We start from the raw sequence: 21,104 nt of genomic DNA on the forward strand, positions 1-21,104 counted from the left end.
CCAGAAGCTTCCGCTTGAGCCTGTGAGTCCACGGCGCTGTGTCCTCCCAGGAGCACCCGTGCTAGGCCTGATGCTGGGTGCTTGGCACATCTGAGATCTAGTCCGCACAACCACCCTGCGGGGTAAGGATGAGGGCAGCCCTTTACAAGGGGGAAAGCTGGGCGTAGCATTTATAGGACGCGCTCAAGGTAGTGATCTGCTCAGCTGGCATTTGAACTCGGGGTGCTGGGAACAGAAGGACCACTTGGGATCAAATGGTAGCATGTAAGGTACCATTGGGGGAATTGGGGGAGCCCCTGCACTGCCCGGTGAGAGGGACATTATGGCTAGAAGGAACCGACCTGTTTGCGGTTGTCCTGTTCTTGGCGAACCTGGAGTTACTGCAGAAGTCATGTGTGTCTGGAGGCTTTGCAAGCCCATAGGGGAAGGACAGGCACACTGTGGGCCAGAAGTCAGAGCCACTGGGGATGGGGCGATAAGGCCCTGGGGTGGGACCCTCATGACGCTGAGCTGAGGGAGATCTGCATTCTGGGAGATTCTGGCCAGGCCCCTTGGTCGCTCTCTGCTTCAGTCGTTTGGTCTAGAAAATAGTGTAACAATCCCTGCTCGGCTTCTGTCTCTGACAGATGCGAAGGGGCTGGTAAAATGAGAAAAGGGCGCACAGCCAAGGGATGGCATATTACGTAAATACATGTATTTTCTTAAGTGTATTTTTTGTTAACATTATGGGGTCTCCCTATGTATCAAACTATGTTCCAGCCATTTCCTCGTATGTTAATTCACTTATAAACACATTAATAAAAGCATGCGCTCTAAAGCCCAGTGGGTCCCCAACTTGGCAGTGTTTCAGAACCCCTCAGGGGGACTGTTAAGGTGGACAATCTGTGGTCCAGGGCTGGGGTGGATCCCAGGAATGTGCCTTTGGGACATACTTCCTGAGGGATCCTTGAGCACCTGCAGGTTTCTGCTCTGGGCCAGAGAGGGGACGGCCTCTCCGCTCATCAGCTGCTCTGTATACCCGCACCCCCCAACCCCGCAACCTGAAGGGACAAAGCCAGGGACGAGGATGGTGACATGTGGTGATGCTGGTGGCAGCTGGTAACATTTACAGTGCCCTGCGAGGCATTTTACATGGCTTTTCTGTTTAATTGCAGCATGGGTAGAAAAGGGGACACTCTCGGCAAGGACAAAACCCACTGGCACATTTGAGCATCGGGGGTAGATTTTTACATATCGCTGGAAAGTAGAGACCAGGACCGAAGGGCAGAGAGGCTGGAGAGGAGAATTTGAAGTCACGCCCGCCGTGCACTTAACCTTCTACAGTAGCGTGTGTCCTCCGGGCAGGGGCCGTGTGGCAGCTCAGCTCCCCGTGGGTGGACTGGGCAAGCTGGCGGGAGAGGGCTGCAGGGGCCCTCCGCCCGCGGCAGGTGCATCTGGGCCAGTCGGCCACCCGGGGAGCCGTGTGTCTCACTGGCACACGTGCAGGTGCTCAGTGCATACACACTCGCGTGTAGGTTCTGCCCCCTCTGAGGGGGTGCCGGCAGGCCTCCGTGTACTGCAGGCGTGAAGCAGGCAACGCCTGTGCGTGTTGGCGTGAGTGCAGAGGCGGAGGTGCTGCTGCAGGCGAGGCTGTCGCCAGCACTGAGAAGCTACCGAGAACGCGTGTTGCAGGATGTGTGCGCGCATGCGTGTGTGTGTGTGTGTGTGTGTGTGTGCACGTGCACAAATGGCTACCATGTAGGGGGGCCCTCAGATCCTGATGGGCCATTAGAGAACTTGGTTTCTTTTCTTTTCTTTTTTTTTAAATTTTATTTATTTATTTGACAGAGAGAGAGAGAGAGAGATCACAAGGAGGCAGAGAGGCAGGCAGAGAGAGAGGGGGAAGCAGGCTCCCTGCTGAGCAGAGAGCCCGATGCGGGGCTCGATCCCAGGACCTCGAGATCATGACCCGGGCTGAAGGCAGAGGCTGAACCCACTGAGCCACCCAGGCGCCCTGAGAACTTGGTTTCTTCATGCGTGCCCCACATCCACCTCACGGGCCCCATCCTCAGACCTGCCAGGTGCGAGCCTGCCTCAGGACCTTAACAGCCCCTGTTCCCTCCGCCTGATCTCTCTTTTCCTAGATGCGCAGGCCTCACTCCCTCACCCGCTTCACTTCTTCACGCAGGTGTGACTTCTCAGGGGCTTCGGTTACTGTATTTCTCTTTGCAGACCCTCCCCCTCCCCCATGCAGTCAGTATATGTCTCGTCCCTGCTTTATCTCTTTCTGTAACATTTGCGTTCTGACCTACTGGTGTCGTTAACTCATGTAGGTGTCATCTTGCTCCCCTACCGGAACGCAAGCAGGGATCTTTGTCCGTCACTCTTCATGGCTGTGAACAGTGCCATGCCCTTGGCTGGGTACAGTAAATATCGGGGGAGGGAATGAGTCCATCACCACCTCTACTTCCTTCTTTCCTTTAAAGTGTCTAACTTTCATTACTGAAATACCTGCTTTTCCCCAAGCAGGAATACGCCCTTCACAGTTTTGACGTGTTCGTTTTACTCCTCTGTCACTACCCACGTGAAACCTACCTACCTAGTATGATTTCAGGTCTCGGGGTCCCACTTAGATCCTTTGGCTTCCGCTAGAGGCATGGGACACCGTACTCTAGGAATCATTGTTCCAGTCTGATCCTCTCTTTGGACACATGGACAAACTGAAGCCCAAAGACGGTCAGGAAATAGTCCAGTGTCTCACCCAAACTGTGACAGGACAGATCCTGGGGCCAAATCTCTTGGCCTCTAGTCTTCTGTTCTTTTGCAGTTTCAGGGACAAGGGGCAGGCAAGGGCTGGGTGGTCCAGCCTGTCCTCTGGCAGCAGACTCCTCCTGCTGGAGGCGAGCCAGACAGGCCTGGTCACTGGGGGATGGCATGAGTGCATGGCAGGGTTGGCAGCCTCCTGCATGCTCTGGGGCCACGGTGCCCTCCAGGCTGTAGGGCAGTGCACTGGGAGGTGGGAGCCAGCCATGGCTGTGCCTTCCCTCCTAGGACTCTTGGAGCTGGGGCACTCCCAAAGGGCCTGGGCACTCACGTCTAGCAAGGGGCATACCTGGGATTCAAACCTGGTTCTCTCTGCTACAGTATGTTGGCTAGAGATGGATGCTGGGGTGCATTTGCCGAGAGGAAGCTGGGGGAGGAAGGGATCTGAGAGTGCGGGGCAGTTGGGCTCTGCCTGACTGTGAGCAGAAGAGCAAGACCAGACCCAGAGAGGGCTGAAGAAGGGAGGAAGAGAGACAGACAGACAGATTCTGGGCCTTGCAGAGTTATGCAGAGGGGGCTTTGTGCAAACAGCTGAGTTCAGTCCCCCTCAGGCGAGTACAGAATTGCATACCACAGGAAGCATTTCTGCATCTCATTTAAGCAGCAGCGACTCTGCAAAGCAGATATTATGATCTCTGTTTCACTGATAGGGAGTCGAGACCCAGAGAGGTGAGGCGATCTACGGAAGGCAGCCCGTGAGTCGTACAGGACGCCTGCTTGAACAGGGCGTAGGAGGAGAACAGGCCGCGCCTCACGCTGGACTTGGTCGAGGAAGGCTTTCTGGAAAGGGCAGGCAGGCTGAACGGACGTAGGAGTGAGAGGCAGGAGTGGAGACCGCATACCACTAACCGGTCAGAAAACCTTGGCAAAGCCCAAAAACCTTTCTGAGCCTGTTTTCTCATCTGTCAAATGGGTATAACGGCACCCCCAGGCCATAGCTTGCAAAGAGAAAATGAAACAACATAATAACCTAATGATATTACTTAAACTGAATGCCTGGAACTTAAGAAGTTCCCAGCAAACGGCAGCTTGAGTGATAAAAGTCAAGTGTGTCCCGCCCCGACAAGTTTGCCCTCCGCAGTCACCTGCCCTGACCAAGGGATTCCCAGAGCCTTCTTGGGCAGATGTGAGCAAGCTTGAGACCTCAGAGATTTGGCATGGCCTAGGCAGCCTTCAGGGTCCCGGGGCCCGGCAGCCTCCAGGGGACAGGCACCGGGTCCACTGTGGCCGGGGGCTCCTCGGGGCGTTCAGGCTCCCTGCGCTCTTTACCCTGCTGCCAGGACTCCTCTAAGCCTGGGCCAGGCCGTCATTATCATTCCTCCTGCGTTCTTTCTCCCGGGCTATTTATTTTTCTGTGAGGAAGGAATGTGGGGAATTTACCACAGGGTGCTGGCCTTCACTTTCGCTGCAGCAGCCTCTTCTGTAAGAGGGAAGCGGCCCAGACAGATGGCTGAGGAGGCCGAGGCGGACGCAGAAGAGGGTCAGGCTGAATCCGCGGCCTGGACAGTGGGCAGTTGTGTAACCCACATGGAGGCCCAGGTACCACGGTGCCGCTGGTCCCCTGGGGGAATGTGCCATGTAATGTACACAGCTCCAGTGGAACTCCCCCTGGAACACCCCATTCACTCTCAGACTCCGGGCAAGCCCAACGCTGGGCTGTGTTCCTCTCAAAGGTGCCTTCCTCTCCAGCTGGTCTTGATTTGGGGTAGGGGTGGTGAAGGGGAGTGGGTAGGGATTGCCTTGAGCCTTCCAGCTTCCGCTGGGCTGGCACTATTGCTTGGAATGCCTCCACAGCGCCATCTTTCAAGACCTAGATTATATGTATGTATGTATGTATATATATGCCTCCTCCTCCAGGAAGCCTTCTGGGATTCCTTCATTCTAATTAATTCTCTCCGTGCTTAATGGAATATTCTGCCTCTTAGGTCAAACCCTGTGATTTGAGTTTTCGTCTCCCTCTTCACCCATAGACATGTTGCTCCCTCCCTCCTTCCTTCTCCCCACTTCTTCCAGGAGGTACCCTCTAGAGCTCTGATCTAGAATCTAGATGAATCTGAGATCTAGAGGTTTCTAGAAATTGGCTCCCAGAACGAATGGTGGGGCAAACTATGAAGGTGGATTTGGATTTGGGGAGGGCTCATCTTCAGTCATTAATTTCCTCCACACACTGAATGAGTGCCAGCCTCTGCTGAGTGTGGGGGCATTGAGAGAAGATGAAGACCTACTCTGGCCCCAGGATGCTACAGGCCAAGAGAAAGGGCTGCATCTTTGCGGAGGGCGCAGTGTGCCAGGCCCTGGGCTGGGTGCTGGAGACCCAGGGATGGACTAGGCCCACCACACCCCTGGCAGAGGCAGTTTCGGGGAAGCCATCTCTCCCCAGGCTGGCTCACCGCCTTTTGTTTCCTGGATGAAACATTCTGTCTGGAAGGGCAGGGTGTGGCAGTCCTTTCCGTATTCTGGAGGCTCCCAGGGCTGGGGTGATGGAGGCTGGTGCAACAGGAGAGGACTTGGCTGGGCAGGCCTGGCTTACCTGGGCTCAAGTAGGAACTGGGGGCCCGAGTCTGAGCTTGGATCTCTGTGAACCAGTCCTTTCCAGTTTGCTGTGCACCTGGGGCTAAGCCTGCCTCTCTCTGGGTCACCATGTTCAAGTCTCTAAAAATCTAATTGTAGATTGGTGTTTAGGCCAGTAGAGCAGATAGGAGAGGGGTGGTGGCTCCTGATCCTTGGCAGAAAAGGACCCTACAGCAGAGGTCCAGTAATGAGCAGTGCTTGTGGCCTAAAGGGATTGCTGCCAGCTAAGGCCCACGCCCACCTGACAGCCTTCTTCTTAGTTTCCCCCCAGCCCACCCATTCTGCCTGCCTGATCCCAACCCACTTCCAGATAGAGATGCCAGGAGTTAGGCTAGGCCTGCTTCCCCTCAGGTCTTGGCTCCTAAACTTTCTCAGCCTGCTCTGAGGCCCTGGGGACTGCTTGAGCTGGGGGTGGAGCACTGATCTCAGGAGTCTGGATGGATCCATGAGGGCTTCCTGGAAGAAGCAGTAGTTGGGCTGAGCCTGGAACGGGGGATGGGGAAAATGAGCTCTTCAGAACGAGGGGGCCCAGGCTTGGTTGGCACCAGACTCCCAGCTCCAACTCTGCTCTGCCTGCCCCTTGCTGGCTGTGGGACTCGGGGTGAGCTCTCTAATTCTGTGGGTCTCTTTTTCCACAACACAGGTCAGGGAGCCTCCCCTATGAGTTGGTGTGAGGTTTCATTGAGAAAATACAGACTCACCCCTTTGATTAGCAGCGGCTGGTGCTCCTCACATGATGGCTATTGTTGTCTTCATTGACTTTATTGTTATTCTGTGAGCACATGTGGAAGGTGCGGGGGACAGGGGAGAATACAGAAGGGAAGACTTTGGGGCCCCTGCTCAGGTGCAGACCACACAGGGGAGCCGGGAACTGCCAGGGGGCACATGGGAGCCCTTGGGTTTTCTGTGGCCGCTGGGAGGGCACAGAGAGCAGGTTAGTAAGCCCTCAGGTAGGCTCTGGTGGCAGGGGCCCTGAATGCTGTGATGAGGACTTGCTGTTTGATCTTCCACATCCTGGGGAGGTAGGAGAGAGAAATGAGCGAAGCCAGGCAGAGGAAGATGAATCTGGCATCACGGGGCGGGTAGATTGGCGGAGGAGAGACTGGGGGGGTGGAGAGGCCATTTAAAAAGCTCTTGCAAAATCGGTTTTCCTGATAAAGAGCTGGGCTGAGTCATCTGTGGAGGAGAGAAGTCACATCTAGCTCCCGCACTGCCTTCAAAGTGGGATTTTCCTCTCTTTGTCAGCGGGGCAATTGGCTGCCTTTCCCGGAGACTTTGAGAACCGAGGCCGGCTCAGCATCCAGGGGGAAGCTGGGCTGCAGGGAGGACCCAGCTGGAGTGAGTAAGAGGAGCACACGGCAGTGCCTTTGTGGTTTGGGGTGTGTGACTTAGGGCCTCTGGCCTCCCTCTCTGGTCTCAGCTCCCCTCTGGGCATCAAGAAAAGAGGTATGGATGACTTCTGCCTGCCTGTTAGTGGCAAGGCTGGAGCTAGGTCTGGGGCTCCCTGTTTCTGTTCTTATGCATCTCCCATGTCCTGGCAGTCCTCCTCACCTTAGTATGAATTACTCTCCTCCTGAGAGGACGGCTGGCAGCCTGCCGAGATTCAGTCAGGTTGCAGTCCCTGGGACTTTGGCATGGTTGGAGCACTCCCTAGGGAACAGAGACTGTGTCATTTCCTCCTGCGGCCGGGAGAAGATGGGGTAGGGGCTGGCAAGGCAGCCAGGCCATTACTCAGGCCCAGTTCATCTTCCTGCCCCTAGCCGAGCCAGAGGTTGTGTAGCGGCCAGCCATTGGTTCCTTCCTGACCCCGGCAGGGGGGCGGTTTACCCAGCCTGCTCACCTGTCCCATTGCCAAGACTCCCAGGCGACCACAATGGGCTGCCTCCAGCCAGTCTCTATTCCCTCCTCTGGCTCCCTGTTCCACTCCACCCTCTGTGGGGCCTGGGTACTCCCATTGACCGTAGCCGTGTGAAGAAGCATTTCCTTGAATTCTCTCCCTGTCCTGACCTTCTGCTCTGGCCTCCCTTCCCCTGCCCCACCTCCTTCCTTCAGATCCTCCGTCCAGACAGGCCTGATGGTTAGCACACCAGGCAACTGCCTACAGGGGTGATCAGGCTTGGAGAAAGGGCTTATCTCTGCCTAAGCACAACTGGAACTCAGGTCTCCTGACTCCCGATACTATGCTCTCTCCACTCTACTGGTCTCTCATTTCCTAGCAGTCATTTCTACCTTAGTAAGAATGAGTTTTATCAGCTCTTCTCCTTCGAGGAAGAAAGGGAGAGAGCATGGCTTGTTCTAGGCAGCTGAGAGGGGAGTGGGCACTGCTGGGGACATGGACCGTGAGGCGGAGAAACAGGCCGTCCTGCAGAGCCTTGTCCAAGCGCTCTGGAGCCTCTCTTGGTGTCCTTCCCTCCAAAGTCTGGGTCTAGAAGGCAGAACGGTTAAGGAATGAGACTCAGCAACCAGACTTAGAATTTTGAAACTCAGCTCAGCTACTTGCAAGTTGTATGGACTTGGATAGGTCTTTCGGAGCTGCAGGTTCATCTGCCAACTCGGGAGAATGAGAGGGCTGGCCTCTCAGAGTTTGGGGCAAGAATTGAGAAGGAGGATGGGTATAAAGTATGCAGCATGGCCCCTGAGCAGTGGCAGGGGCTGCATGATTGCCATTGTGGTCCTCATTCTGACAGCTGTCCTTGGGGCATCTTGTCTCCCCTACACTTAGGGAGTTACCCTTGTGGGACCCAGGTGTCCTGACCCTGGGCAGCTCTTCCTTGTGTCTGCCTTCACCCCTTCCTCTCCCGAAGTCCTGTCTTCAGAACTCCTGATCCACTGTCCAGAATGGGTCTTTCAAGGGCCAGCAACCCATCCTGAGAAGAGGGGGGCATCGTGGCTGACACAGGCACAGGCTGCAGCTGTGCAAATGGGGGGCTTAGTCGAGGTACCTGTCCCCCCATGGTCCTTGGCTGCCTCCTGCTTCTCCAGCTTCAGGGAGCCCCATCTAGGTCCTGGCTGGCTGGGGCATGGCCAGGGGCACCAATTCCTGCTCTGGGGGACTCAGGGGCCCCCTCCCCTGGTGCCCTGAAGTGCGGGACTCTGGGGTGCCTGTGGCTGGCACAGCTTTGTTTGTGCAGGGTGGCAGAAATCAGCTGGATCACTGGCAGGGTCTTGCCCAAGCCTCCTGCCAGATTCCTTTTCCGTGGAGTCACCGCAGGCTGGGGGTGGGGGCCCGGGAGCTCTCTCGGAGGCAGGGCTCTCTCACCCCTTGGCCTTTCCTGCTGCCCTCCTCTTGTCCCAGAACAGCAGCAGGGGGACTGGGCAGAGTTCCAAGCCCAGCTGGGGGTCAGCAGACAGGGTCCTGGCCTGAGGCCTACTCTGCCACCCTTTCCCTCTCTCAGCCTCCCAGGCTTGCTTAGCCCCCAAGGGCCCTTCATGCTCTGACATTTTGAGCATTTTCAAAACCCATGGCCTTTAGAACAAGTCTAGGGACAGGATGGAAGCAGAGAAGCAAGGAGAAAAACAGGCAAGTGCAGGGACATTGGGAGGTCTGGATTATTCAAACCCTGAAGCACTTTCTATGAGCCTCAGGCTGTGGGAATGAGTTAGCCAGAAGGCTTGGTGCTCTCTGGAGTCACACAGAGCCCAGGGGAGTCACACAGAGCCCAGGTGAGCCAGCTCCGCTACTTTCTGGCTCTGTGACCTCAGGCAACTCACTTCACCTCTCTAAGCCTTGGTTTTCTTTCTCATTACTACAAAGTGGATAATAATAGTTCATGCTTCATAGGATTGTTGTGTGAATTAAATAAGATAATATGTATAATCAATGTTAGCAGTTGTGTCATAGGAAACACTAGTGGGAGACGACGGATGTGTATCCTGACCATGCCCCATGGGGAGGGGCATTGTGTCTGTGAGTCTCTACAGGGCTCTCAGGTTGGAAAGAAAACGCTTTTCATCCATGTGGCAGCAGAGGTTGGGAGTTCTCATGAAGAGTGACTTTACAGCAAAGGAGTACGCATTAGTAGAAGGCCGCTCTTTAGGGTAGTGAGCTCCCCGTCAGTGGAGTGTGTAAACACAAGCTTGTAACTCAGGGGTGTGGTCTTAGGGACACAGGAATTATGAGGGTAGTTGGACCCAGTGGTGGCCATCCCCAAGACCCTGAGGCTCCATGGTTTGGGGCAGTAATCCCTGCCTCTCCATAACGCTGAAATCCCCTGCAGGTGTGACTTTAAGAGAGTCACATCCCCTCTCAGGATCCTGATCTTAGGGATGAACCTCCTTTGCCAGAAAAATTTCTGATCCCTTCCAGGGAGTAGAGTATGGTCACCACGGAGCAGCTTCTCCGGGGGTAGCATGCACCCTCTGCCCTGTCCCCCGGGGCTTGAAGACAATGAGTACTGCTGGCATTCATGAACTCATTGCAGCCTTGCAACCCTAACGTCAGAGCTTTTTATCACTGCTCCTCAGTTAAGGAAACTGGCTCTGACAGGTGTGGGGACTTGCCAAGGTCGCACAAGGAGCAAACGGCGGAGCCCGGATTCGGGCCAGGAGTCCTGGTTTCTCGTCAGAGCAGAGGAGGTGAACACTGCTTGAGCCCAGCAACCGCTCAGGGCCCTCCTGTGTGGCCTGTGTGGCCCCACTCAAGACCCCACCCCCGGGCGGCAACCTGGCCAAACCCGCAAATCCTTCATCTTTTAGAGATGGCACAACCCAGGCAGGAGAGGAGTCCTACCAGGAGGGAGCAGGTGTCGGGGTGCACAGGGTAGGCTTTTCTGGACAGGTGGGCACAGGTATGTGTGGGTGGGGAGCCAGATCCTGATGGGAGGAGGGGAGAAGGAGATGGGGACCAGAGAGCCTCTCCTCTGTGTGGGCCTCCCTGTAGACCCTAGTGTGACACTCTGGGCCTCAGTTTTCTCATCTATGTAATGGGGGTGGTGGTCAAATAGCTCCTCTCTAAGGGCCCTTCCAGCTCTGGGAGCCCATGAATTCTGAGCCTCGCTGGCAGGATGCCTAGAAAGACTGTCCCTGGAGACCCATTCAGCATTTCATGGCCAGTGCTAATGAGGGCATGGCAGGAGGGAGGGCAGGGTCAGATTCCTCAAGAACTAATTAGCTTCCCACAGTAAGGAGGGGTAGAGGGAGGATGACAGAGGGAGGAATTTTCCCAGCCACTGATGGAGCTGTTGACCATGGCCACAGGCTATCTCGTCCATCTGTCCACTGGTCCTTTTGTTCATTCATTGTTCCATAAGCATAAATTGAGCACCAACGGTGTGCCAGCTGGGCACTGGGGATGTAAAGAGAAGTGGTTGCCTGCAGTGAACTTACGGATTAACAGGGGTCTGACCCCAGCCTGATAGCCTGATCACCGACCTCAGGCCCCAGACTCCACAGCCCTAGACTGAGCCCGTCCCCAGCCACTGACTCTGCCTGCTGTATATCCCAAAGGGATCTATTGGGACAAATGGGCAACTCGAGCATGGGTTGTGAACCCAGAAAGAACTGGTTTTGAGCCCAGCCTTGCCGCTCTTTGCCATGTGACCGTGGGTGAGTTACTTACAAAGCATGGGGACCTCGTTTTCTGCTTCTGTAAAACAAGGGCAGGTAACGTTTGTCTCCCAATGTTCTTGCATGGACAAAATCAAGTAATGCAGTGTTCTAGTATAGTTGCTGCTGAAATTAGCTGAATACCCTACTCTCATGATATTAAAATATGAGAATTTTGAAACAACTATTTAAATAAAAGAAGAAACTCTATAAGAAGGAACTGGTCGCAGTTGTTACTGATTTGTGGTGGGGGTGCTCAGGGGTGGAGGGACTTTTTTACTGTAGACTTTTTGGTTTTTTAAATTTTTGAATTTTTAGACCATGTGAATGCATTCCCTGCTCTAAAAAGGGAATGTGTTACTGTTAATGTTAGCAAATGGTTATACTATGAGTTTGAAAGTGAAAAGGACCCTAAGACAGGCACATAGAAAATGTCCTGGGGGTTCATTCATGCATTTGGTAATGCCTACTAAGGGCCCCCTTTATGCCAGGCAGTATTCTAAGGGCAGGGGACAGAATGATGACCAAGTCAAACAAGGTCATTGCCCTGTTAGAGCTTATATTCTAGGTAAGGTGTCTGATGATAAACAAGGAAATGGTGATTCCAAATGATGGTGAATGCCTTGAAGAAAATAAAGAGATGGGATAGGAGGGGAGAGGACTTGATTATAGAGCAAGACTCCTCCAGAGAGGGAACGTTCAAGCAAATCCTGTGTGGCAAGAAGGAACCAACATGGAATGCCACCTGGGAAAAGATCATTCCAAGCAGAGAAAAGAGCAAGTGCAAAGGTCCTGGGGCAGGAACAAACCTGACATTTTCAAGGAATTGAAAGAATGCCAGCAGGGCAGAGCCTAGTGAGTGAAGGGTGGTAGGGGATGAGTCAGGGATGGAGTGGGCCTCTACTGCGAGGGTGATGTGTTCTTGCTGAGTCTGATAAAGTGCAGTATCAACAGCCTTCAGGGGGAAGCCAAATGAGGGGCTGGGTCATGCTGAAGGGGTAATCAGGGGAGGTTTTACACAGGTGTTGGCGTTTGAGTTGGGCCATGATTATTGAGGCAGGGATCTTCATGAGGAGAGGGGATTCCAGAAAACAGTGAGTAAAGATCAGATTCCAGAGGAAAAGATCATCAGTAGGAGGGACACGGTGGCCATCTGTCTGTCTCTGTACCCCAGTGGCTCACATTCCCATTTGCTAACTGGATCTCTGTCTCTCTCTGCAGCATTGGGCCTGAGCACTAGCCTCACTGAGAGAGATCTGAAAGAGGCCAAGGCCCGAAGCCAGCAGATCGCAGCCCAGCTCACCACCCCTCCCAGCTCCAACTCCCGCGGCGTCCAGCTCTTCAACAGGCGCCGGCAGAGGGTGAACGAGTTCACCTTGGAGAACCACAGCCGGAGGGGACAGAAGCCCAGCCAGGAGTCCCTCCAAGCGCCCCCTGCCAGCCCCGCAGGCTATGCCTCAGGGCTCAGCTTGAGTCCCACCTCACTGCCTGAACCAGGCCCTCCAAGGCACGCCAGCAGCCAGAGCCCCGACATAGGGGTCCCTGCTCATAGCATGGAGGGATGCTCAGAGAAGGCCAACTTGCTGCGGCACCTGGAGAAGGTGGCCAGCGAGGAGGAGGAGGTACCGCTGGTGGTTTATTTGAAGGAGAACGCCGCCCTGCTGACGGCCAATGGGCTGCACCTGTCTCAGAACCGAGAAGCCCAGCAGAGCCCAGCAAGCCCGCCGACGGCTGAGGTCCATAGCCCGGCTGCAGACGTCAACCAGAACCTTTCCTCACTCAGTGGCACCCTCGTCACACCGACCTCGAACAGCAACCACAGCCTGCCAGCTGCAGACATCAACCAGAACCCGCCGGGGCCCGTCACCCCACAGAGCCCGCCGCTCTCAAGCAGCCCACAGCCCTCGGAGGCTCAGCTCCCTCCCAATGGCACAGTGTCCGATTCCAAACCCGGCACCCTGTGTTCCGGTGGGCAGCCGCCAGAGCCGGCTGTGGAGGTGAGACCCAGCACGCTCCTAATTGATAAGGTGTCAGTGCCACCTACCACCACCAACACCTTCTCCAGAGAAACAACTCCCCTCTCCAGCTCCGGGACCCCAGCCCCAGATTTCATGTCCAGCTCCCTGCTCATCGATTTACGGCCCAGCGCCCCAGTAGTGTCAGCAGAACAAGAGACGTCTGTGTGGGCAGCTACAACCACTCCCGCCAAGCTCTACAGCGAGGTCCACTTCACGCTGGCCAAGCCCCCATCAGTGGTCAACAGGACCGCCAGACCCTTCGGGATCCAGGGGTCAGGAAGCACCAGCCAGATAGAGCGGAGCCCCATGGTAGAGAGACGACATCTCGGAGAGAAGGCCCTGACTCCCCAGCCCCCAAGCATGGCAGACAGGAGCCCTCGGCCACAAAGACACATGATGTCCCATAGCCCCATGGTGGAAAGGAGGTCTGTGGCACAACGAAGCCCAGCATTGGAGAGACGCCCTTTGGGGAACTTCACCCCACCCCCAACCTATGCTGAGACCTTGTCCACGGCTCCCCCGGCTTCCCGGGTTAGGTCTCCCCCCTCCTACTCTGCCCTTTACCCCAGCTCTGACCCCAAGCCTTCTCCTCTGAAGGGCCAGGCCGTTCCTGCCAGCAAGACGGGCATATTGGAGGAGTCGATGGCCCGCAGGGGCAGCCGGAAATCCATGTTCACCTTCGTGGAGAAGCCCAAGGTGACACCGAACCCGGACCTACTGGATCTTGTGCAGACGGCTGATGAGAAGCGGAGGCAGAGGGACCAGGGGGAGGCAGGCGTGGAGGAGGAGCCCTTTGCACTGGGGGCCGAGGCCTCCAACTTTCAACAGGAGTCAGCGCCCCGGGACAGAGCCAGCCCTGCGGCGGCCGAGGAGGTCCTCCCGGAGTGGGCCTCGTGCCTCAAGTCCCCGCGCATCCAGGCCAAGCCGAAGCCCAAACCCAACCAGAACCTGTCCGAGGCTTCCGGGAAGGGGGCTGAGCTCTACGCCCGCCGCCAATCCCGGATGGAGAAGTACGTCATCGAGTCCTCGGGCCACACCGAACTGGCCCGCTGCCCTTCGCCCACCATGTCCCTGCCTTCATCCTGGAAATATTCCACCAATGCTCCTGGCGGCTTCCGAGTGGCATCCCGGAGCCCAGCTCGGACCCCACCCGCCTCCCTCTACCACGGGTACCTGCCCGAGAATGGGGTCCTACGCCCCGAGCCCACTAAGCAGCCAGCCTACCAGCTGCGGCCCTCGCTCTTCGTCCTCTCTCCCATCAAGGAGCCTGTCAAGGCCTCGCCGAGAGCCGCCTCTCCCGCCAAGCCAAGCTCCCTGGACCTGGTGCCCAGCCTCCCCAAGGGGGCCCTCCCGGTGTCCCCAGCCCTGCCTCGGGCCTCCCGCTCCTCACCGGGCCTCTACAGCTCCCCCGGCCAGGACGGCCTCCAGCCCACAGCCGTGAGCCCGACCTACAGCAGTGATATCTCCCCCGTGTCGCCCTCCAGGGCGTGGTCTCCCCGCGCCAAGCAGGCCCCCAGGCCCTCCTTCTCCACCCGGAATGCTGGGATCGAGGCTCAGGTGTGGAAGCCTTCCTTCTGCTTCAAGTAGAGGACCCCACAGGGATCCCACTGCCTGGCAGGACCCCCTCTCTGAGGGCTGGATGGAGAGCAGATGTGGCTGAAAGTGGCACTGAGCTGAGGGTCAAGAGTATGGGGCCTCGGGGCTCAAAGGTCGATGCTGCCACCAGCTAGCTTTGTGACTCTGGGCAAGTCGCCTCTGCTCTCTGGGCTGCAGCTGCCGCAAGGGTCATTAGACTCCATGTCTGAGGGACCCGCCGTCCCATACTGGGTCGGGGGGAGGGCAACGAAGAGGGAGCTCCCCTGGCAGGCCGCAGTGAGGCTGGGGGCTCCCTCAGGCCTTTGTGAGCTGTGGGGATGCCAGCGTCTTGCTGGGGAATGGCCTAGAAGGGGACCCTCCCGTGGGCTTCTGGAACAAACAGCCGGCCAGTGCCTCCGTGCAGCCAGCCAGCCACGGGTCCACCTCCTCAGCTGCCCCAGCTCCTGGCATCCTTCTGCCTGTCACTGGCTTCTTACCTGCACTGGCCTGTCTCCTCCACCTCTGCCTTCTGGACGCCGTTTCCTCTCCGCTGCTTCAGAGAGCTCTGTCCCGGCCGCCACGTTTTCTCCTCTCGTGGGTTCTTCTGCTGGATGAGGACTTAGCCTGCCCCTGCTGTCTGATGCTTTCCGTCCCGACCCTCTGCTCCCCTGCTTCCCTGTCCTCTCCAGACACCTGGCTCCGCGCTGGGGATGAGACCTTGGTCCCGGTGCCACCTGGCTGGCCCTCTGTGTGCTGGGGTGTGTGAGGTCCCAGGGAGTCCCCGAGAGAAGGACGTGCAGGTGTGGGCGTGCAGTGAGAGCGGCCCCTGGCAGCGTACCCATTGGCTAGTCGGGCTTCAACCTCAGCCTAGATCTGCCCCACTAAAAGCAACTATCTCTGCGTAGTGGTGGGCGCCACGGAGAGAGGCTGGAGAGGAGGGTCTGGTCCCATCCTAGCCTCCCCTTTGCTGTGTGAGTCTAGCCAAGTCACTTTCCCCTCCTGGGCCTCAGTTTTCTTATTTACCCAGTCAGTGCCCTTCCAGCTGTGACCATCTGTGAGGATTGAAAGAATAGGCTGGTGCTTTGGGAGAAAGGCCTTGTAAGTGGTAAGACAGTCCCCTGGGGAAAAGACGGGGAGGCAATGGGCTGTTGGCCGTAGAAGGGCTGGAGATGAGAGGTCTGTGAGGGCGTCCTGGGGAGGGTACTGCTGGGAGGAAGCCGGTGCAGGAGGCCGGGGAACCAGAAGCCCAGGTGGGGATAGCCTGGAGACAATAGAAGCATAGGAAGCCAGGGCAGGAGCACAGCCTCGTGGTGGGACCGAGGAGGAGACCTTAAGGTTTTGAGGAAAAGGCTGGGATTTAAGAGATCTGGATTCTACCAGATTAATTCCATGTGTATCCTTGAGTCTCAGTTTCCCCATACAGTGAGGATACTGAGTCAGGTAGGGTGAGACCTTCACCACCTCTGACATGTTTGAGGTGGGCCAGCCCTGAAACCAGACTCTGTTGGGGGGGACGGTGTGAGAATACAGACGAAAGAGGCAGAATTCAGATGGAAGCCTCCCAAGGCTGGGGGCCGAGCACCACCCACTCCCTCTTCCCCAGCCCTATTTCTGGGCTCCCCAGCGGGGCGAGGGGTGGTGGAGGCGGTGCCCGTGCTGGGCTGAGCCTGCAGTTTTCGTGAGCTCTGGGCTCGTCTCCATGGGAACAGGGGGGTGCCTTCCTAGTGAGTTCATTCTGCCCGGAACTGGGGGGCATGCGTGGGGGAATCGTAAGTGAGCTCATCTTCTTCATACCAGGCCCCTCCCAGGACAGAGTGAAGCCCCTACCCCAGACCCCTGATCCCTTCTACCCCTGAGGGCCAGCAGTGGAAGAGCCCACCCTCCATCCTGCAGCTCCCTCGGCCAGCCTGGCCGAGCTCTTCCCCCAACTTTGTTTTCTCGCCTGTTCTCAATACACTCAGCCTCAAATCTGTCTTGCTTCTTTCTTTTTTCCGCGCTCCCTGGCTGGTGGTCTGGGCTCTCTCCCCCCTTCCTCCCTGATTCTGGCCTGGGAAGGGGGTGTTGGACGACTCCATTCCTGTGTGTGAGTGTGTGGCGTGTCTCCGTGGGCTGTTTGTGACTCTGGCTCTGCTGTGGGTACGGATGTGTGGTGGCTTGGAAGCCAGGGCTGCCCTCTCTCCTCCCTGGGTCAGGACGTAGGGAGCCATAATCCTGTGGAAATTCTTTTGTTTTCTCCTTCCTCCAGAGTTTGGCCAAAAAGCTTATAGAGCATGGGGGAAAACCCACAGCCCCTTACAGTCCAGGTTTGTTTGAATTCTTTGAAAGTGGAATGTAAATGCCTTTAGCCGGAGCATGTACTTTCTGGTTCCCTCAGGCCCCCTCCCCCCTCTCCGTGTTATCTTAATCTGGCAGTTTCCCATATTCATCACCTCCGGGCTCCTGAAAACGGTTTCTGCCCCTGGTGGAGAGGAACAAGCTGGCATCAAGAGTCAGAAGAGGGTTGTAGTCCCTACCTGACTCCTTGTGTGACCTTAGACAACCCCTTCTCCACTCTGGGCCTCAGTTTCCCTTCCCTCCAAGGAAAGGGGCTGCAGAAGGCAATCTGGGAGCTAGTTCCATTTGGTCTTTGATAGTTCCTGTCTGACTGCTCTGCCCACATGTCCTGCAGTGGGGCTGGTGCTGGGTTAAGTGGGCGCTGTTTCTGAGTTTGCACCCATGTGCGTTTCCAGGGAGTTCTGGCTTACATAAGACATTGAGGGCTTTGTCAGAAAGTGAAGAGTCCTGATTTCTCACAGCTTTTCTGTACTGTGCACCCCACCTCCTGCGCTGCGCACACAGAGTCAGTACCCAGAAGGGCAGTTCCGATGAGGTCAGGCTCTGGCCCACCTCCAAATGATGCGGAACTGCTTGCCATTGTCCAATAGTCCACCCCAGGCTTGGGAAATCAGTTCTGTTGCTTCTCCCTTCCACCGGCTGGCCTAGCCATCCCCTCGTGGCCACCGAAGGCAGAGATAACACTTAGAGATTTCAGACAGGTATAACTCTTCCTGCCCCAGCCTGCCCTTTTCCTAGCTGCAGAGCCCTGGTCCTTGTGCCCCCAGACTTGTCAACAGGCTGGGATCAATTACTCTTGGCCGCACTTCCCATAGCTGGGCTGATTGAAAGCTTCCTGGGATGTGTCACAGACAGAGAAGGTCCCAGTGTCTCTGGCTCACACAGACACAGCTTTGATCCTGGGAATAAAAGGGGTGGATCCTATGCTGAGCTTTTTACCTTTTCAAATTGATGATTGGGGTCTTGGTTGTCCCCAGGAGGTCCCTAAGTGTCCCTCCAGCATTACTATCCCATGAAAAATCTCCTATACGAACTGCTGTTTAAGGGACCCCATTCTGAGTCAGGTCATCTAGTAGTGCTGCATTGTAGGGAGAAAACATAACACTTCACTACTTCCTTTTGATTGGGAGAAATCAGATTCTGATTGGATGAGAGGCTGACAGGCTTGACTGTGGCTGATTACTGATTGGATGAAAGAATGGATCCATGAATGGTTCTAGATTTTGATTGGGCAGAAGACATTGAAGGGACTGGCTAGGTCTGGACTCTGAGAAATGACTTCTGGTGAATCTGGATTGGATCGAAGGCTGAGTGGACTGGTTTACTGCTGTAATCTGATTGGATGAAGAGTTGGAAGGTTTAGCAGATACAAGCTGGGCATGATTCTCAAGCCTTCCACTTTCAAACCAGTTCTCCAAACTGCTTTAGCATGGTGTGGCCTTTGAGCAGAAGGTAGTCACACGCAGTCACACACACACACGCACACATCCTCATGGGGCAGAACACACCAGATAGTTATTTACACCTCTGAACTTCATTTTCATCCTTGTAAAATGGGTGTAATAATGCCAGCCACCACATCAGCATGCTGTGAGGATCTAATGGGGGAGAAAGGATGACATGGAAACTTGTGGACTGGAAAGTCCCTAAAGAGGTAGGAAACAGGTGCAGTCGTGTATAGCAGAGTAGTGCTTTATCTCATCGAAGATGTTCACCAACTCGGCTTCACCGACTCCTCACTCTACCCCATGCTGGCAAGAAGTCCAGTCAGGAGAGCGTGCTGCCCAGCGCTCGAGGACCCAACTTCCTTTTGTGTTCCCATCCGTCAGTGGGAACTTCCTCTCTGCTCAAGGCCTACAAGGAAAAATTAGGAGGTGACCATGGCAACATGGCAAGGGGGTTGGGGCAAAGAGGGCCTTTCCCTAAGTCCTTAGTAATAATGGTCAATATTTTCGCTTTAAATTCTTATTTATTTTTAAAGATTTCATTTATGTATTTGAGAGAAAGAGAGCACAAGCAGGGGGAGTGGCAGAGGGACAGGGAGAAGTAGGTTCCCTGCTGAGCAGGGAGACCCAAGGGATGGGGGTGGGGGCTGGATCCCAGGACCCCGGGATCATGACCTGAGCGGAAGACAGATGCTTAACGCAGGGAGCCACCAAGGTGCCCCTCGTTTAAAAATTTTAGAATAGATAATACATCCATAGCTTTCAAAAACCTAAACTAATATAAAAGGTAATACATGAAACCTTTATTCCCACTCCTGTGGCTGCATACCTTGCCCTGTTGGCCCCGTGTCCTCACAGGGGCCCACTTTGGTTAGTTTCACGTGTAGCCTTCCAATGTTTCTTTAAGGTAACATCTACTGAGAGCACTGACTCCTTCAGGGAATCTTTCAAGACATATCATATTCTTCTACATGAATTATGTCATTTAATCCTCACAACAGCCCCCAAAGTGTAGGTGCTGATATTCTAGCCCTCTTTCACAGAGAAGGAAACTGAAGCCCAGAGACTTCCGATTGCTTCTGCGGCTGTAACAACCTGCCCGCGTTCCTTCAGCAAGCAGAAGGGCCTGTCTCTCGGAAGTCAGCGTTCTTAACCACGCGTCCCCTGCCTCCGGGTTAAGCGCAGGAGCAGGTGCTGACAGCTGCGGCACCCCGCGTTTTACTGCAGGCACTTCTTTCCTGGCTTGGGTCGCTGCCCTCCCGACTCTACAGTAACAAAGTAGACGCAGTCGCTCCCGAATCCCGGGTCTAGAGGAGCCCAGCACTAACGCCTGCCCCGCCCTCTGCTCTCTCCCCAGGACCGCCGGGAGAGCCTGCCCATCTCCCCGCCCTGGACGCCGGGCGCCTCCCGGCCCCCCAGCAGCCTGGACGGCTGGGTGAGCCCGGGGCCGTGGGAACCGGGCCGGGGGAGCAGCATGAGCAGCCCCCCGCCGCTCCCGCCGCCGCCGCCCATGTCGCCCTCGTGGAGCGAGCGCTCGGTATCCCCGCTGCGACCCGAGACAGAGGCGCGGCCTCCCAGCCGCCAGCTGCAGGCCCTCCTGGCGCGAAACATCATCAACGCGGCCCGGCGCAAGAGCGCCTCCCCGCGGCCGGCGGGCGCCGAGAGCCTGCGGCCCTTCTCGCCGCACGGGGCGCAGGCGCAGCCACCGCGGCCGCCGCCGCCGCCACCGCCGCGCCTGCGTTCGCCGCAGCCCGCCCGGCCCGGCCCACCCGCCGCCGCCGCCCCCGGGGCCACGTTCTCCCCGATCCCGCGGAGCCCGCTGCCCGCCGGGCCCTCGCCCTGCGCCAGCCCCCGGAGCCCGCTGCCCGCGACGCCCCGGCCCTTCCCCTACCGCCGCTCGCCCACGGACTCGGACGTGTCCCTCGACTCCGAGGACTCCGGGGCTAAGTCGCCCGGCATCCTCGGCTACAACATCTGTCCCCGCGGGTGGAACGGCAGCTTGAGGCTCAAGCGTGGCAGCCTCCCCACCGAGGCCTCCTGCACCACCTAAAGCCCTTTCCGCTCCGGCTCCATCCCCATCCCGGGAGGGCTGCGCCAGAAGAAGAGTTGTGGGGCTTGGTAGATTCCAGCATCGCGTGCGGGGGGGGGGGGGGGGAGGGGGGGGGGGTGGGTGTGGGGGGAGGATGGAAGGTGAGGTCTGGCCGCTTTGGACGAGGGGTCAGGGGAGGAGTGCTCCGGGCTTGGGGCTGGGGTAGTGATCCAAACTTGGGTGTGCCCTTACTCTGTCATTCAGTGATTGTGTGACCCTGGGTAAGACCCCTCCTCTGTCCGACCCTCAGCTTTCCTATCTGTTTAATGGGACTTTGGCCAAAACCATCTGCACAGGTCTAAATTACCCCTCCGCTCCCGTCAATACACATACAGACATGCACACACACCTGCTTCTAAAGAGTCAGGGTGTGGTGAATATGGACCCCTAGACTCACTCCAGTTCAGGGTTCCATACTCCTCCTTCCCTTCCTGGCTCTGCTGTATGGAGTCTGGCAAATGAGGGGTGCTCACAAGATCCTAAGCCTAAGTTCCCTATCCAGGCCCTGGCTTGACCATCCGCCTGCCTGGCACCAAGTCCCAGACAGGAGCAGCTGTTTTCCACCCCTTCCCAGAGAAGCTCTATTTTTACCATGATGACCTTTAGAGAGGTCTTCCAGGCCAGCTCAAGGTGCCCTGCTGGCCCCTCGGGAGATAAGAGGTGGAAAGATTTCTCTTCCCAGATCCCTCTCATGCTTTTTCAGCCCTGGTTCAGACTGTTGGGGCC

General features: G+C 56.5%; 1 protein-coding gene across 6 annotated transcripts in view; it reads left to right on the forward strand.

The window, feature by feature from the left end:
* SYNPO (synaptopodin) overlaps positions 1-20,349 on the forward strand; it is a 34,745-nt gene extending 14,396 nt beyond the window's left edge. For 2 of the 6 annotated variants that reach the window (XM_032851561.1, XM_032851562.1), the window contains exons 2-3: positions 12,139-14,492; positions 19,647-20,349. In XM_032851561.1, coding sequence (XP_032707452.1) covers positions 12,139-14,492; positions 19,647-20,339 — 3,047 coding nt within the window. In that variant the 3' untranslated portion in view covers positions 20,340-20,349. Of the gene's footprint in view, positions 1-6,537; positions 6,716-6,778; positions 6,820-12,138; positions 14,493-19,646 lie in introns of those variants that run through there. The other 4 variants (XM_032851563.1, XM_032851564.1, XM_032851566.1 and 1 more) reach the window with 4 other exon arrangements.
* Positions 20,350-21,104: the final 755 nt, after the last annotated feature.

This window comes from Lontra canadensis, unplaced genomic scaffold (genome assembly GCF_010015895.1).
Source record: "Lontra canadensis isolate GAN:19392208 unplaced genomic scaffold, GSC_riverotter_1.0 scaffold5, whole genome shotgun sequence".
Classification (NCBI taxonomy): Eukaryota; Metazoa; Chordata; class Mammalia; order Carnivora; family Mustelidae; genus Lontra; species Lontra canadensis.